The 16401-nt window shown below is 41.3% G+C and overlaps 2 protein-coding genes across 6 annotated transcripts in view; one reads left to right on the top strand and one right to left on the bottom strand.

The window, feature by feature from the left end:
* LOC114861302 (NACHT, LRR and PYD domains-containing protein 12-like) overlaps window positions 1–16401 on the bottom strand; it is a 103457-nt gene that overhangs the window by 56054 nt on the left and 31002 nt on the right. The gene's annotated exons all lie outside the window — the stretch shown is intronic.
* Window positions 1680–15679, top strand: LOC129604555 (zinc finger protein 883-like). The gene is made up of 2 exons (XM_055511389.1): window positions 1680–1955; window positions 13059–15679. The coding sequence occupies exons 1-2, from the start codon at window positions 1689–1691 to the stop codon at window positions 14508–14510; spliced, it is 1719 nt and encodes a 572-aa protein (XP_055367364.1). The 5' UTR covers window positions 1680–1688; the 3' UTR covers window positions 14511–15679.

Genomic DNA, 16401 nt, shown 5'->3' with positions numbered 1-16401 from the left:
TACTTGGCTCTTTTTTTCCCCTTCCTCCCCTCTCTCTGAGGCCCATACACATACACACTGCACCAAAGGAAAAGAGTAAACACACACTGTCGACCCTCAAGGCTAATTTCAGGTGTTACAAACACAACCATACTGAGTGTCCATCCCGTGTCTGTCTTAAATTAACGTTTAAGTTAACTTTTAGAGGTCAATAGGCCATGTCATTTTTACCCCAAAAATAAGCACACACACAAAGCAGTTAGTTAGTTATATACAGCAATGCCCAGGCAACCTCTCCACACTGCCCCTCTTACTCTCCTAATACTTTAAAATCTCCCACATAAATAATTTTCTAATAACAGCCAGACCAGAATTTAATGAGTAGAACTTTCTAATCTCACCAACATTTGCCCACACTGTCCTGAACACAGAGAATCGTCATGTAAAAGCTTAAGCGCTTTATACCTCATGCCCACTGGTGACAATTGTCACGTGTCCAGAAGGTCAGCAGAGGTCAAATGTGTCCCCGACTAATTCTTGCTTTAATCATGACGCTTATTCTGTAGTAAATTTGCAGTTGCCAGACTGAAATAGACAAACTCAAACCAACACTACGTTAACGTTTAAACAGATTTGTGTAATACATTTCAAATGTATTACAGGGAGCTTGAGGGTTCTGCGCAGTATCCTTGCTGTTCCTAGGACTGCACTTTTCTGCACTGAGATTTTGGTTGTTACTGTACATATATATACTCCTCCTTTGTCCATCACGATTGTACGGAAGCTGCGGCACTGCACCCTCTGCGTTATCGTCGGAACCTCATCCGATGCCCAGCGTTTCTGCTTGTGACCCAGTTGGCCCATTTTGCTCATGGCCTTCACACCGAACACAGAATCCCTTGCTTCCAGACCGTCCGGTGATCCAGCACGCTTCTGCTGTGTCAACCTCTTCTCTCATTTAACTGGTGATCCAGCTGGAACCTTTGAGCTGATAGCTGAGGGGCAGAACGATCTACACCATAGTGTAGCATAAACCATTCTACAGAGCCATGGTTAGAGTTAGGGGTAGAATAAATAGCACCTATAGTTGACTTTTCAGACATCAGAAAACATGACAGAACCACATGTGTAGCAGGTTAGATAACACACCCTCCTCTGATACTAATATAACCTGTGAAAGGAGTTTAAGGTTAGGAGAGAAATTGGTTAGAAAAGAAAATTAGTTTGAGAGGGATGTTTCCGCTGCTGCTCCACTGCTGCTCTGTCTAGGAAGAAGGGTTGAAGTTGTCAAGTTTTGATAAACCACACATCCCCAAGCTGGAAAATAAAATGAAATGAATTGTTGTTGTTTTGTTGCTCCAGGAAAACTATAATTTATAGAGGCTAGCCTGTGACCTTGTTCTGCCAAATGAGTTAGCAGTGTCACTCAGAGCCCATCAATGATCAGGAATTTGTCCGGGAGTGTTAATTCTGGGTTATGGACAGTAGGTAGATTAACCTAAATCTTCTCAGGTGTTTTGGAACTGACATACTCAGGGATTAAATAAAAACAACAATGGCAGTGACGTCATCAACCTCGTCCTCTAAAAAACCCACAGTCTGAGCAGTGATTAGGATATTTTATGAATCATGGACATTAAAATGCAGCGACCAGGTCGACACGTGATGTGACGTAACGAGCCTCGTTCTCATTGGCCATCTGATGTGGAATGCGCTCGAGACACTCGACACTACTCTGCTTCACAAGATCGACGCTGTGTGGAGCAGAAGGACTCGAGTTTGAGCCTTTTAAGATCTGCTGCAGTTTAGCAAACTGTACTAAAATGGATCAGAACAAGCTCGAAATGATAGAACGTGACGTGGTTCATCACGACCAGAGCGATACGACGCAGCCGACTTTGACCGAGCAGGACCGGTCCACTAGCGGAGTAAAGGAGCAGCAGGACCCCGACCGCGCTGGTACCACAGATCAACAGGTTGGTGCTAATTCGCCGCTCATAACCACACTTAAAGGCTGAACATGAGCCTCGGGCTCCGTCTATCAACTGAAAAGTGGTTGATGTGACAGAGAAAGACGTTTAATCCTCGAGGTGTTTTAAGCGAAGTTCACTGGCTTGTTGTATTTACTTAGTGATAATTTAGTTTTCCACATTTTAAAATCAGTTGTTACGTTTATGACCTCAAGGAAAGAAGTGCTCCAGTGAAAACCATTATGTTGTTCATCCTACATCCGTTATAACAGAAAATCCTGGGTAGGAGTTGTGCCTTTGTCCTCATAAGTCTGGCCACATGTGGTGACGTGATGTTTATCATCTTTGAGTATGGACAATGTTCATGCTCTTAGGAAGACATACGACCTTTGTGCTTGTAGTAGTAAAAGTACATATATTCTATAGTACACGGTCATTTCATAGCTTCTTCTAAAGTGGTTTAATGTGTCTTGCAACTGGAATTCAAGGCCTAGTCTGTTTTCTAATGCACAGCTATATTGAATCAATTACAACATGTATTACTACAATAGTTAGGAACGTGGACCAGAGGAAAAGAGTTGCAGTACAAAGCAGGAGCCAAAGGCAACAACAGCAGGGCCTCCTCTATCACAGTCCTTGTAAAGGCTGCTCTTTCAGCATCTTGACTCCAGTACCACATATTCAGTTACACACTGATAATGGTGTTTACTTTAGAGGAAGCCGTCCCACAAGACGAAGTCCAAAGCACTGTGATACTCACACACTGTGCAAACACAAAACATGTCCTAGAACAATGATTGAACCTGGTGAGGACCTGAATGTGAGACACGTAGACACTCAACACACTGAGCAGACATGAATCCTAGGTCAGTTTGAGGTAAACCACCATCAGATGTCTCTATTGTTATGAGCTGTTGACATGTATTTCATGTTCCGACCTGGCAAAAGATTTCACACGAACTCAACTTTTATGCACAAATTAACACATGAATTTATTACATAGCATGAAATAGTACAATCACAGAATAATCATGGTGGTGGTGGTGGCCGAATTCACCCGCTGATTCTTCTGCAGAAAGAACTGAGAGGTCGAAAAAGGTCAGCTGGGTGTCTGCAGCAGACCCTCTGCGAAGCACTGTAAGAACACATCTCCCAATGCCCACTTTTTAAAGCTGTGTTGTTTATGCAACCAGCGAGTGCCTACGTGTCCATCGAAAGTCCATGTTTACTCAGCTGCAGCAGCTTATTTGTTGTATTGGCCAACCTGACACCACGGTCAACTTGACATTTGTTGCAATGAACAGAAATAACTTTCCCCCTCAATGGACAGACAATGTAAGATAGACATGTCCATTAAAACTATTTAGATATTTACTTTTATCACCTTAAACCAGTGATAAGCACTAGCAAGGTCCCAACCCATTTTAAGTTTCATTTAACCTTAGCAATGTGGACACATAAATCAATTAAAATAGCCAAATTTATCCTACTGCTAATACATTTTTTAGGGCAGCCAGCTTGATGACCTCCGAACCTTTAACAGCTGAATCCGGTACCTACCTCTAAAAATAAACACAAAAACAAATTACTGACAAGTTTACAAACACACTTGGACCCTTATGTCAGGTCAATTAGATACATTATAACAAACACAGGTATCATTACTCATACAATGATTAACCTGACTATCATAAACCATTTTTACTAAACATCAATCTTAGGGTTCCCCATTTCCCCCTCTGATAGTTTAACACAGTGGTTCAGATGATACCAGGTGGGAGAGCCTTTAACTTGAACTGCTCTTGAGGTCGTCTTGACCAACATGTTGGGACCTTCTTGTCGGGCATGGTCCCACGTTCTCAACCTCTTGATGTACACTGGATCCCCTGGTTTCAACTTCGGCTCCAACTCGTCCTTTGCCTAGGACGTCTCTTTTTGTCTAGGCTGTTCTTTCAGCTCCAACAGGTGATCCTCACACGCAGCAACAGTCAATCATGAAGGTCTGTGCTCCTACGTCGTTCCGCCTCCTATAGATGTGTTGGTCCGTTCAGCCCCACAATATTAAGTGGATGAGAAGTTTTGGTCTTGCTGGAATTGGATTAATTGGACTCTCCATTGGCTCCTTCGGCTCCAGTCGCTCTTCCAACATGGTTGTACTGGAAGCTGTGGCACTGCACCCTTTGCGTTGTCCTGGGAACCTGATCCGATGCCTAGCCTCTCTGCTAGCGACCCAGTTGGCCCAATTCCAGACTGTCCAGGGCTCCAGCACTCCTCTGCTGCGTCATCCTCTGTCCCCCTCACACTGGTGCTCTAGCTGGACCCTGAGAGCTGATAGCTGAGAGGCAGAAAGCTCTGCACCATAGTGCAGCATAAACCATCCTACAGAGCTATGGTTAGGCTGAATAGAACATATAGTTTGCTTTTTGTCCCAGGCCGTCACTGTAAAAATCAGAAAATCAGAGAATATAAAATAACCAATTTTGTAGCAGGTCAGAAGATAGAAGACCCTCTTCTGATACTGAAGTAACCTGTGGACGGAGGTTAAGAGTAGGAGAGAAATCGGTTAGGAAGGAAAATAAGTTTAAGCGAGATGTTTATGCTGACACAGTTTCTCCACTGCTGCTCCGCCTAGAGAGAAGGGTTGAAGTTGTTAATGTGAGCTTCCTGTGTACAACAACACACTGAGATGCAGAATGAAAATGGATAAACCCTCATTATATAAAATCAACAACAATAAACATCATTGACATGTGTCATAGTCAGTCCGTAGAGCATGTATTAGTCAGTCATGTCGCTGTCATAAGCTCAGGGTTTTTATCGTGCACGTGAGCTAAGAGAGAGCCCTCTTGCTCTATGAGAACTATAATTTAGAAAGGCTAGCCTGTGACCTTGTTCTGCTAAATGAGTTCGCAGTGTCACTCAGGGCCCATCAGTGATCCGGAGTTTGATCTTCTTTGTCCTCTTCCTCCCTGCAATGGAACAACACAGCACTCCTACATATGTTAATTATCTGTTTTACATAAAAATTCTGGTCACCGGTTGATGCATTAAACACTATTCTGTGAAGCAAAGCTTCATGCGATGTTAGTTTTCTGCATTCTGCATATTTTTACAAGCTACACACTGAAATGCAAGGTTCACAGTACTGTTTCATCTCTCTATTGTCATGATTCACACTTTCCCTTTCTTTCACTCCTTGAACTCCTTTCCTCCCTCACATACTGTACCATGCTACCATCTCTTTTTCTCTCACTCCACTAGGAATCCTGCAAAGATCATCCTCTTCTTTTTTAGAGCAAGCTATTTACACTTGAACCGACTCAAACACCAACTTTTGAACCAACAGGCCTCCTTCGAATAAGTTCGCCAACTTGGGATGAGACACAACAGAAACAGAAAAGAAGAATAGTCCCACAGCAGACGCCACACATACAAGTCTCCTCTCATTCATTTTCATTTTTATACTTTCCATACACACATACTGCATCCAAGTGATTATACAAATTACTAATTTAGAAAGTGAGAACAATCAAATCGCTAACTTACGATGGGCACATTAGTAAAACCCCTAAAAATCATTTCTTACACTTACTTATCTATCCTTACTGGGACTTAATAAACTAAGTGAAATTAAGAACCTTATACAGCAACTAAACTTCAAGGTTACACCATCGATGTCAGCTGACAGCTAAACAAGAAGGATTAAACTTTAGTAACTAACCTTATTAAGAACGCAGAATCACTGCGATAAAAGTTATTTAATTCAGGAAGTGCTGTAAATGCATGCACTAAGTGACTCTATGACGAAATTAACGTACAGACTAGATAAGCTGCATCCTCACAAACTATCAGAGATGACACATTAGACATAACACAACCTGTTGAACCTGTTGCACAAAGCAGTAAACCTAGAAACACAAACAACCCCACAATCACTGCTGCATCTAATTGTAATTTTCCCTGTGACTATCTGAGTCTCAAATGACAACATACTGTAACAACTGTGGATAAAAAGTACAACTAAAATATTGTAACTTATTAAAGAAAGTCCATATAAACCCACATACAGGTAAACCTCTTGGAGGATAAAACACAGTCAACCACTGAGCATCAGGTGAAGCATTTGAACAGCAGAGTAAGTGAATTGGGAATTTTATTCTGAAATATTCTCTATACCTTTCCCTTTCCCTTGCCTTGTAAAATTGGAATATTGAAATTTATTTCATTTTATTTACTTTATTTATTTATTTTTTAAGCTTTTGGCAGCTTTAAGGACTGAGTTGTTTTCACCAACTCAACTTATTTACTTTGTTTTTCAAAATTTAGATATTTGTCTAAGTTTCAAAGTACTAAGGTCTGCAGCAAGGTGAGGTCACAGATTCAGAGGCCTCTGGCTTTTTAGCTTTTTATAACGTCCATCGACACAGTTCATGTCTGGCAGCCTGCACGGTCTCAGTGGCCCTGCTTCAGCCTCAGCCTTCCTTGGCTGTCCAGGTGGACTCTTGTTCCATCACTGGCTTTGTACATGTCCATACCTCCCACACTGGAAGCAGTTCACAGTTTTCTCACAGCAGTCTCGTCTTGCTCCTCAGCTTGGAGGAGTCCCTCCTCTCCTCATCGGAGGTCGTCTTGTCCACCCTCCTGGTAAAATGTACATCACCTGAGGTGTGGCCATGCCTGGTGGTGTAGGTGGGGTCTGAGGCATGCTGGCTGGTTGAGCAGGCACCATCTTCGTCTCTCTTTTCTCCCCCTCTTCCCGCTGCTGCTGGCGTGTTGCTCCTTTCACTGCCTCCTTTGCCTGCTCCTGACGGAGCTCAACATAAAGCATATGTATATGATACACTTAAATAGACCGACCAGGAATGAATGTTGATGGACTTATTATACTTTAATTTTTTTAATCATACTTATTTGACTTATTTGACTTCCTGCTAACGTCCCCGGGCCCAATTTGGAGTGCCAATTCACTCCTCCCCCCTTTTTCTTTTTTAACCACACCAGGAGGTCGCGATCTGCATACACTCTGTGACCTGCTTGACCAGTCCCAACCACAGTGCGGAAAACGTAGTCTCTAAAATACGCAGATTATTTCAAACAAAATTACCCCAATGTCCACACCGGACACTAAAAAATATTAGAATTACCAAAAACAATACAATGATCAAAACGTTCGAAAATGTAATCTACTCAGCACTCACCCCACGGCTCTCCACAGACTGTTAAAAAACAAGCAAACAAACACACACACACACACACACACACACACACACACACACACATACACACACACACACACACACACACACACACACACACACACACACACACACACACACACACACACACACACAGACACTGAACAGCAAGGCTTTATCTCCCCCGTTACACACACACACACTCTGCGTGTGGGAACGCACACTGTCAATTATTAACACCCACTCAAAGTTTTTTACCGGCAGACTCAAATGTTATTACCTCGACACCTGTTAATTATTAACACCGCAACAACTTAACACTTATCACACTATCCCTAAATGCATCAACATATACCAAAACATATACTCACCCCAACTTAACTATACTTGCGCAATACTGACACATCGACACACTGCAGTTCAACACACAATAAACAGAATGTGCTTTTACCAGTTATCCCTATGTTACCAGGCCTCACAAACCATGGGAAACTCTACACTTGGATTGATCCGTTCCAAGCCTAATGTAGATTCCCCATACACTACATAAGCCTACAGTGCCTAATAAAATTTCGATTCTATCGAGCAGGTCTAATTGTCCGAATTTCACAACCCTTTGCACCGAGGCCGCACTGTCTACCGACACCGGTACCGTACTTCTTCCCCTTTAATTAACAGCCGCTCAACGAGGTTTGGTTCAGGGACCCTACTCAGTACCTGGGCCATATTTTCCAGCGTCGACACAGAACTTACACAGCCTTAAATTTATTTTTATCCGAATGCAGACCACAATGCCCATACTTTAGATTTCCAGATACGTCGCCTGCCTCAAGTTAACCTACGTAACTTTTAGAGGTCAATAGGCCATGTAATTTTTCCCCAAGCAAAGGTAGCACCTACACACAAAGCAGTTGGTTATGCAAAGTAGTTATTTACAGCAATATAATCACAGGTAAATTTTCCACCCCCTCTCATTGTCTCTCCCATACAGATACTTTTCTACAAGCAGCCAAATCAGAATTTAATGATCAGATTTCTCTAATCTTACCAACATTTGCTCACACTTCCACGAACACACACAGAGAATCGCCATGTAAAAGCTTTAAGCGCTATTTGCCTTCACTGATGACGATGGTCGTGCGTCCGGACCAGTCCGGACAAATGTTGGTTCTGGACTCGGCTCCTTTTCGCCTGCCCTTCGTGACGCCATTCTGACATGTATTTCATGTTCCGACCTGGCTAAAGATTTCACACGAACTCAACTTTTTTGCACAAATTAACACATGAATTTATTACATAGCATGAAATAGTACAATCACAGAATAATCATGATGGTGGTGGTGGCCGAATTCACCCACTGGTTCTTCTGCAGAAAGAACTGAGAGGTCGAAAAAGGTCAGCTGGGTGTCTGCAGCAGACCCTTTGCGAAGCACTCTAAGAACACATCTCCCAATGCCCACTTTTTAAAGCTGCGTTGTTTATGCAACCAGCGAGTGCCTACATGTCCATTGAAAGTCCATGTTTACTCAGCTGCTGCAGTTTATTTGTTTTAGTGGCCAACCTGACACCAGGGTCAACTTGACATTTGTTGCAATGAACAGAAATAACCCCAAAGGAGGAACAGAATTTAACACACTGTGTCTGTGGTTCTTTAGGTCTTTGTACATCATCACGACCTCCACTTCTTCCTTTTTAACAGTGAGAGGGGTGCTAGGACTCCCAGATTTCCAGAAGTCCATCACCAGGGGCCTCATGTACAAAGACTTAAATAGATTTCCTACTAAAGTTTGCGTAAGTTTGATAGGAGGACCGTTTAGCGGCTGGAGATGCAGGAGGTTTAAGGCAGAGATATTGTAAACAGGTGCTTTAATTTTAACCCGGTGAGCAACATAAGGATACATTAAACAAACAAAATAACAAAAATAAAATAAACATTAACATGCAAAAAGGCCACAGCCCATGTGCAGCCTCCTTGAATGCTTTGTCACATTCCCCTGTCCATTTTAGTTTGCTGAGTGCTGAGCCTCTGGTGAGGTTGGTTAACACAATGGAGAGGTCAGAAAAGTGAGTGCATCAACAATTCGTATGTGACCTTACCTACTCGTCAAATGATGGTCCGTGCCACTTAGTCAACAATTTACTGTCCACGGTTGGAAGCAATGATAATCTTCTGCCCTGGTTCAGATTCTTAATTTTGTTGATGTTCAGTTGGAGGTGGTTCTGTCCACACCAGTCCACAAAGCTGTTAACTGCTCTCTGGTTCTCTGTGATTTCACCACCCTGGATACATCCTACAACTGCAGAGTCATCAGAGAATGTCTTTGAGATGACAGGACTCTGAGTTGTACCTGAAGTTGGAGGCATACAGGGTAATGAGGAAGGGAGAAAGGATTGTGGAGTGCTGTTGACCTGTGCTGCAGCCCATAATACCAGACACACAGTTCTGTAGATGAATGTACTAGGGGTGTTTGGTGACTTATTGATCCATCAGGGAAATCATGGGGGCTCAATCTGCATGTCCTTCAGTTACAGTGCAGGCTTTAGATACGCTGGAGAAAAAACATGATCCTCACTGAGGTGCCAGTTTGTTCAGGTGGCTGTAGGTGCAATGGAGCAGATGTATGATGCCGTCATCCACTCCTAGTTGTGGTTGATATGCAAACTGAAGGGGGTCGATTGAGGGTTTGACCAGAGAATGCAGGGACTCCAGGATCAGCCTTTCAAAAGCCTCCATGATATGTGAGGTCAGAGCCACAAGTCTGTAGTCATTGAGGACTCTGGGACATCTTATTCACTTGCCAATGCATGACTTTTTCCACCCAAGAAGACCTCTCTCCAGATGCAGGCTCGGGTTGAAGATGCGGTGATGACCGAGTCATGAACCTGAAGTTTGGGTAAATGCAGCAGAGAAACCAGCAAAGCAGCAGATTATCTAGATGTTTATTTTTTTCCAGCATCATAGCTAAAGCTCTTTGCTGACCGGAAGATGGAAAGCTGCTTTTCCATGTTCCGGTGAGCAAAGAAAATCAGTGGGACTGAGCTTCCTTCCATTGAGCATTTGTACCGTTAAAGATTCGGGAAACAGGCTGCCAACATCAGTGCTGACCCCACACACCCTGCAAACAAATTGTTGAAAGCTGAACTTATCAGTCACATAGAACAAGAAGTGAGTGCAATAACCATGAATGTGACATAGTGTGCTGTAAATCTATGTTAATAATTGTAATAAATATGTAAATAATTCTATTTAATTCATGCTTCATGCTACTACAGATTATGAATTTCTTTCTTGTCCTGTGCAAACTTGGTGATAAAGCTGATTCTTAATCAGATTTGGTGTTTAGAAATGGTCAAATTATCCGAAATCGGGGAGAACAGATACAGCAGTAGTTATAGCAAGAAATAGGAAATTGGCATCCGATATTCTAAATAACTGGGCATTGTTACAGTTTCTGGTATCATTGAGATGAATGCTAGCATCAGTAAGAGTGTCTGCAGACTGTGACATGGTTTACTGAGTGATTTTGTTTGGAAACACAACTTTATTCTCAGGTGGCTAAAGACAATATTAAGATATCAAAAGGCGAGGGGAAAACTCTGTGTGATACACAGATTATTTATATTAAATTTGTAAAATGTGCCACTTTTTATAAATGTAGACTTTTGAGCTGGGTTGAGTTTTTATTGATTTAAAGGAGACTGCTTTTATTGCTTTTTATGCTAAAGAATATTGAACTTCAGTGTCTCAATAAGGTGTCTGTAGGTTTTCATGCCAAAAAGCCCTGTACATTGTCCACACTGCCCAGCTCAATGTGTCCATTTCTATCCCTGTTTTAGGAGTCTGTTGCACATGTAGTTGATCACCACAACTCTAATCTAGGCTGAATTGAAGGAATTCATCAAGCTAATGCACTGCTTTTAATCCTAATGTCAACACTGCTTCACACTCAGTAGCACCTGTACAGACCAGATGATTACAGATACCAAGGAGTCACATGAGTTATACAGCTTCGTTCCCATACAGTATGCAACTGTTCTTATGGTTGCTGGAACTGGTATCAGTGATAAGTATACTTTTACAACACGGCATGTGTTGATTTATGGGTCTAGAGTAAACAGACAAGAGTCTTCGTCATGCAGCCTGGCTTAGTCACGCGATCTGGTGCTTTTTTAATTAATTTATACACTGAGCTTCTCTCTTTCCTTCTACCTCTTCTGTCAAATATCCTCCCATCATTGTTCTATGTTCAACTAACCTTGTCTCTTTCTCTCCAGTAGTTGTGCTTCTCCCCCGCTCTCTCTCTCTCTTCCCCACTCTGTCCTCACCTACAGGTATCATTGGACTCAGAGCTTTGTGTCTGTGATGGGCAGCTGCGGATCCAACCATCTTGCCTGTGCTCTGTTGTTGCTGTGCTTTTCTCTCTCTCTATCCCCTCACCCCAACCGGTCGAGGCAGCCTGGTTCTGCTGGAGCCTGGTTCTGCTGGAGGTTTCTTCCTCGTTAGAGAGGGAGTTTTTCATCTCCACTGTTGCTGTCAAATTAAATGCTTGCTGTATGTGGAATTTGTTGGGTTTATTGTGTGAGGTCTTAAACCTTACTTTGTAAAGTGCCTTGAGATAACTTTGTTGTGATTTGGCGCTATATAAATAAATTGAAAGAAAATTGAAATTGAACAAATGCGATATAGAGCCGCATCAATGTAATAATGCATTTCCACATTAACCAGTGAACTTCCTAATGCACACTGGTTTCTCTTAGTTATGGCATCTTTTTGAAACAGGGAGACACGTTGGCTGTTCCTGTTGATGGTTTGACGCTGTTTTGCATTTACAAGATCTAAACAAATGGATTTTTAAATTTTTTTGGAGTTTTGCAAAAAATATTCTAACACTGAAGTTAACTCCAGTTGTTCTGTAAGGCAGAATTGATGCCTTGTCTGTTGTTACTACTTTGCCAGATTACACTTTTGAAGCGAAGCAGCCAGTAGCCTTTCTCTTTCATCATCTGGTCTAGTTCTACATATATGCAAAAAGTTTTTTGTTAATTTCTTTCATTTCTTTCACGTTAACATTATCAACCATCAACCCTAAATACAGAACAGTTGCAGTCCCACTTGATACTCAAACCCTGTCAGTGATTGGAGCAGCCTCTCTTTGAATTATAAGGTCGATAAGGAAGTTTTGTGTTTCTGCTGATTAGAATTAATTAATCCTGTCTAACTTTTATTCTATGGTTGTGTTGGACAGTGTCATAACCCAACGCTGTTACTCGCTCAAGCGGAGTAACACAAACTAAACATGCTCACCTGAGCAAAGTGCAAAACTAGGGGTACTCTAGGAACCAAATCCACAGAGACACACGTATGATATAAATAATCGGCACACTGTACGATACAAAAAAAAAAGATTTAATCAAATAACAAAATACGGACATAAGAAAGACAAAAGCAACAAGGACTTAATAACTAACTCAAAACGCTGCTAAGCAGGGTAAATAGACCTAAAAACAGTAACAAAGAATAACTGCTATTGATGCAGTACAAACCAAATGAGACAGACAGGAGACATAATCGCATGAACACTTTACAAGAGACCACGTGGCGTAACACTCCGACAAAGCATTCAAAGAAACAGGGACCCAATAGGTGCACAAAATTAACCAATTACAACACAGGACAAAACATGAAGTGATGTCAACAAAACAAAGGTGTCACAAGACAAAAAGCAAACATGACACGTTCGCACCCTTGATGCTTGAAGGGCCTATTGTAACAAACGCAGTTTATGTTCCAGTGGAAAAAGCAGCACAACATAGTAAACAGACATACTGGTAAACCTTGATGTGTTTTGGTAAAGTGATTATATTTCCTATAATGATATAAGATTTTTGCCTTTTCTGTATCTGTCCCTTTTAGAAACACAGACGAAGAAGGGCTTCAAGGCTGTATCTCTGTTACCAATGTGACCAAGCCTTCACCACACCATCAGACCTAAAGAATCATCAGAAATTTCACTCTGGAGAGAAACAATACAGCTGTGACCAGTGTGACAAGACCTTCGCTGCAAGAAGAAACCTAAAGACCCATCAGCAAAGTCATAAAGGACAAAGATCGTACACCTGCACCGAATGTGGAGTGGCCTTCCACAGGCCAACGGATTTGAAAATCCACTGTTGTGTTCACACTGGAGAGACGCTTCACTCATGTGAACAATGTGGAAAAACATTCTCTCATATCAGTCATTTACACACACACCAATGTGTTTATATTAGTAAGAAACCATACTCATGTGACCACTGTGAAAAAACATTTGCTTACAGCAGTTGTTTACGGAAACACCAAATTGTTCACACTGGAGACAAACCCCACTGGTGTGAAAACTGTGGAAAAACATTCAATAGGCTCAGTAGTTTACGAAGACACCAACATAGTCACACTGGAGAGAAACCTTACTCATGTGACCACTGTGAAAAAACATTTGCTTACAGCAGTTGTTTACGGAAACACCAAATTGTTCACACTGGAGAGAAACCCCACTCATGTGACCAGTGTGGAAAAGCATTCTATAGGTTCATTCACTTACTGACTCATCAACGTATTCACACTGGAGAGAAACCTTACTCATGTAAACTGTGTGGAAAAGCATTTTCTCAGCTCAGTCATTTAGTAAATCACCAAAGTGTTCACACTGGAGAGAAACCCCACTGGTGTGAAAGCTGTGGAAAAACATTCACTAAGCTCAGTAGTTTACAAAGACACCAACGTATTAAGACTAGAGAGAAACCTTACTCATGTAAACAGTGTGGAAAAGTGTTTTCCGAGCTCAGTAATTTAGTTAAACATCAACGTGTTCACACTGGAGAGAAACCTTACTCATGTGAACAGTGTGGAAAAGTGTTTTCCCGGCACAGTAACTTAGTTGAACATCAACGTATTCACACTGGAGAGAGGCCTTACTCATGTGAACAGTGTGGAAAAGCATTCTATACGTTCATTCACTTACTGACGCATGAACGTATTCACACTGGAGAGAAACCTTACTCATGTAAACTGTGTGAAAAAGCATTTTCTCAGCCCAGTAGTTTAGTAAGACACCAAAGTGTTCACACTGGAGAGAAACCCCACTGGTGTGAAAGCTGTGGAAAAAAATTCACTAGGCTTACTAGTTTAGCAAGACACCAAAGTATTCACACTGGAGAGAGACCGTACTCTTGTGAACAATGTGGAAAAGCGTTTTCCCGGCTCAGTATCTTAGTCTCACATCAACGTGTTCACACTGGAGAGAAGCCTTACTATTGTGACCAGTGTGGAAAAGTGTTCTCCCACCTCAGTAGCTTAGCGGTACACCAACAGGTTCACACTGGATAGAAATCTTACTGGACTGAACATTGTGGAAAAGCATTCTCCCAGCTCACTAGCTTAGTGGGACACCAACAAGTTCACACTGGAATGTGGAAAAGCATTCTCTGGTGTTATGGCCATAGGCCATCAGTGTATCATTTCTCCTCTTCTCACAGAAGATGTGGCTGCCTGAACTTTCCTCCGCTATCCTCTTTCAGGTTTGGCCAACTGGTGTTTTGCACTGAATTAGATCTTAATTACTTGTTGCTTTCATTAGGTTCATACGGTGTCTGGATCCTTGTCTCCCTTTCCTTTGCTCCACCTCTATGCCTTCCTGGGATTTGTGTGGTATTGGGGCTGTGTCTTCTCCCTCCTTGGCCACATCTTTTTTCTTCTGATTGTACCATGGAAGTACCACTAAGAAGCGGGTACTGCCATGGGTCACAGGACATTTAAGGACAGCTTACTAATATGTCTGCACTGGAGAAAAAACAGTGAATTCACACTGCACAGAAAAAAAACTTCAACTAAAAAGAACAACTTCATGCCAGCAGCTGCTAAAATGGTTCATACATTTCATTAATGCTGGAGAAAAGCTGTATGCAGCTCATGATAAAACATGCATACTGCATTATACCTAAGTAGTGGTTTACAAAAAAATTATGAAGATATTTGTACAGTACAAATTAGTACAATAAAGGAACAGTGTTCTATTACATAAAGGAACAGGTTTTATGATAGTTGAGCAAACTGTGTAACATTGGCTAATGTGTATTAGGTTACAGATTTCTATGAATATTAGAAGTCCACCTTTATGTCAGACCAATTATATATTTTTTATTTCCACTACTGTGCGGAACCTTCAGCATTAACACCTGCACACAAAAGAGGAGTCTGCTCCCCAATTACTTGCAAACAATTGTACGTTGATTGGGATGTACAAAGGAAACATGCGTAGATTTGTATTGAGCAGAGGTTGATGTATCTAGATTTTATGCAAACGTATAGTAGGAAATCTATGCAAGTCTTTGTATATGAAGCCCCTGGTTAATTCCTGACTAATTTCTTAATTATTATTTGTGTGTTCTTACGGCTCGTTACTGGATAGCAAACACAGCATTTTATCATGTGATAATGCTTTAATTGTACTGGCATCTTCAGAACTACATACAGTATGAGATGTTGATAATCACATGTATTTGATTCCTATTGTCTAAGCAGTATTTAACCTCCATATTGATTTAAATATCAGAATAATTATAATGTGTTTGTTTTGTGTAATGGAACTTTGATGATAAGAGAAAGTATTTTGTCCAAATTTAAGATTATTTTAAATAAGATAATTTGATGAAGTGAGAAAGAGTTAAGCCATTGGCTGCACACGTCCTCTGCACCCAAAAGATGGCCGATACTGTCTGCTGCAGACAGTTCTCCTTTCTCATCTATATCAGAAGTGCAGCTTAACGGTACAAACCTTGCTACAGAAGGTTTTTGCTATTCTAGCCAAGAGGGAACTTCCTGCTTGCTTCTGGAGGTTATAAGTAATCTTTATGTTAGTAACTACTCCTTTCTTTTGCCCTAAATAATTACACATTGTAATTAACGTTCATTTATCTGTTCATGGTTATTTTATGTTTATTGTTCACTTACTGTGCTTATATTCAATTACACATATGCTCGGATTTATATGGCCTGTAGGAGTATAACAATAAAACATTGAAAAGATCTGGTTCTATTCTGGTTCTTCAGAGATTGTCCCTGAAACCTTAAAAAAACTAAAAGAAGACAAAAAGACTGATTTGGTTTCATCACATGTTTCTGTAAATTGGTATCTGGTGTTAACTAGATTAAACATAGCTATGTTTGACTTGTACTGCAAGTGTTTTAAATTGAACTAAATTGAGAAAGGTGATGCTGT

The sequence above is a fragment of the Betta splendens genome, chromosome 9 (genome assembly GCF_900634795.4).
Source record: "Betta splendens chromosome 9, fBetSpl5.4, whole genome shotgun sequence".
Classification (NCBI taxonomy): Eukaryota; Metazoa; Chordata; class Actinopteri; order Anabantiformes; family Osphronemidae; genus Betta; species Betta splendens.
Note: the sequence above shows the minus strand (reverse complement) of the source record. Positions and strands in the feature narration are given on the sequence as shown.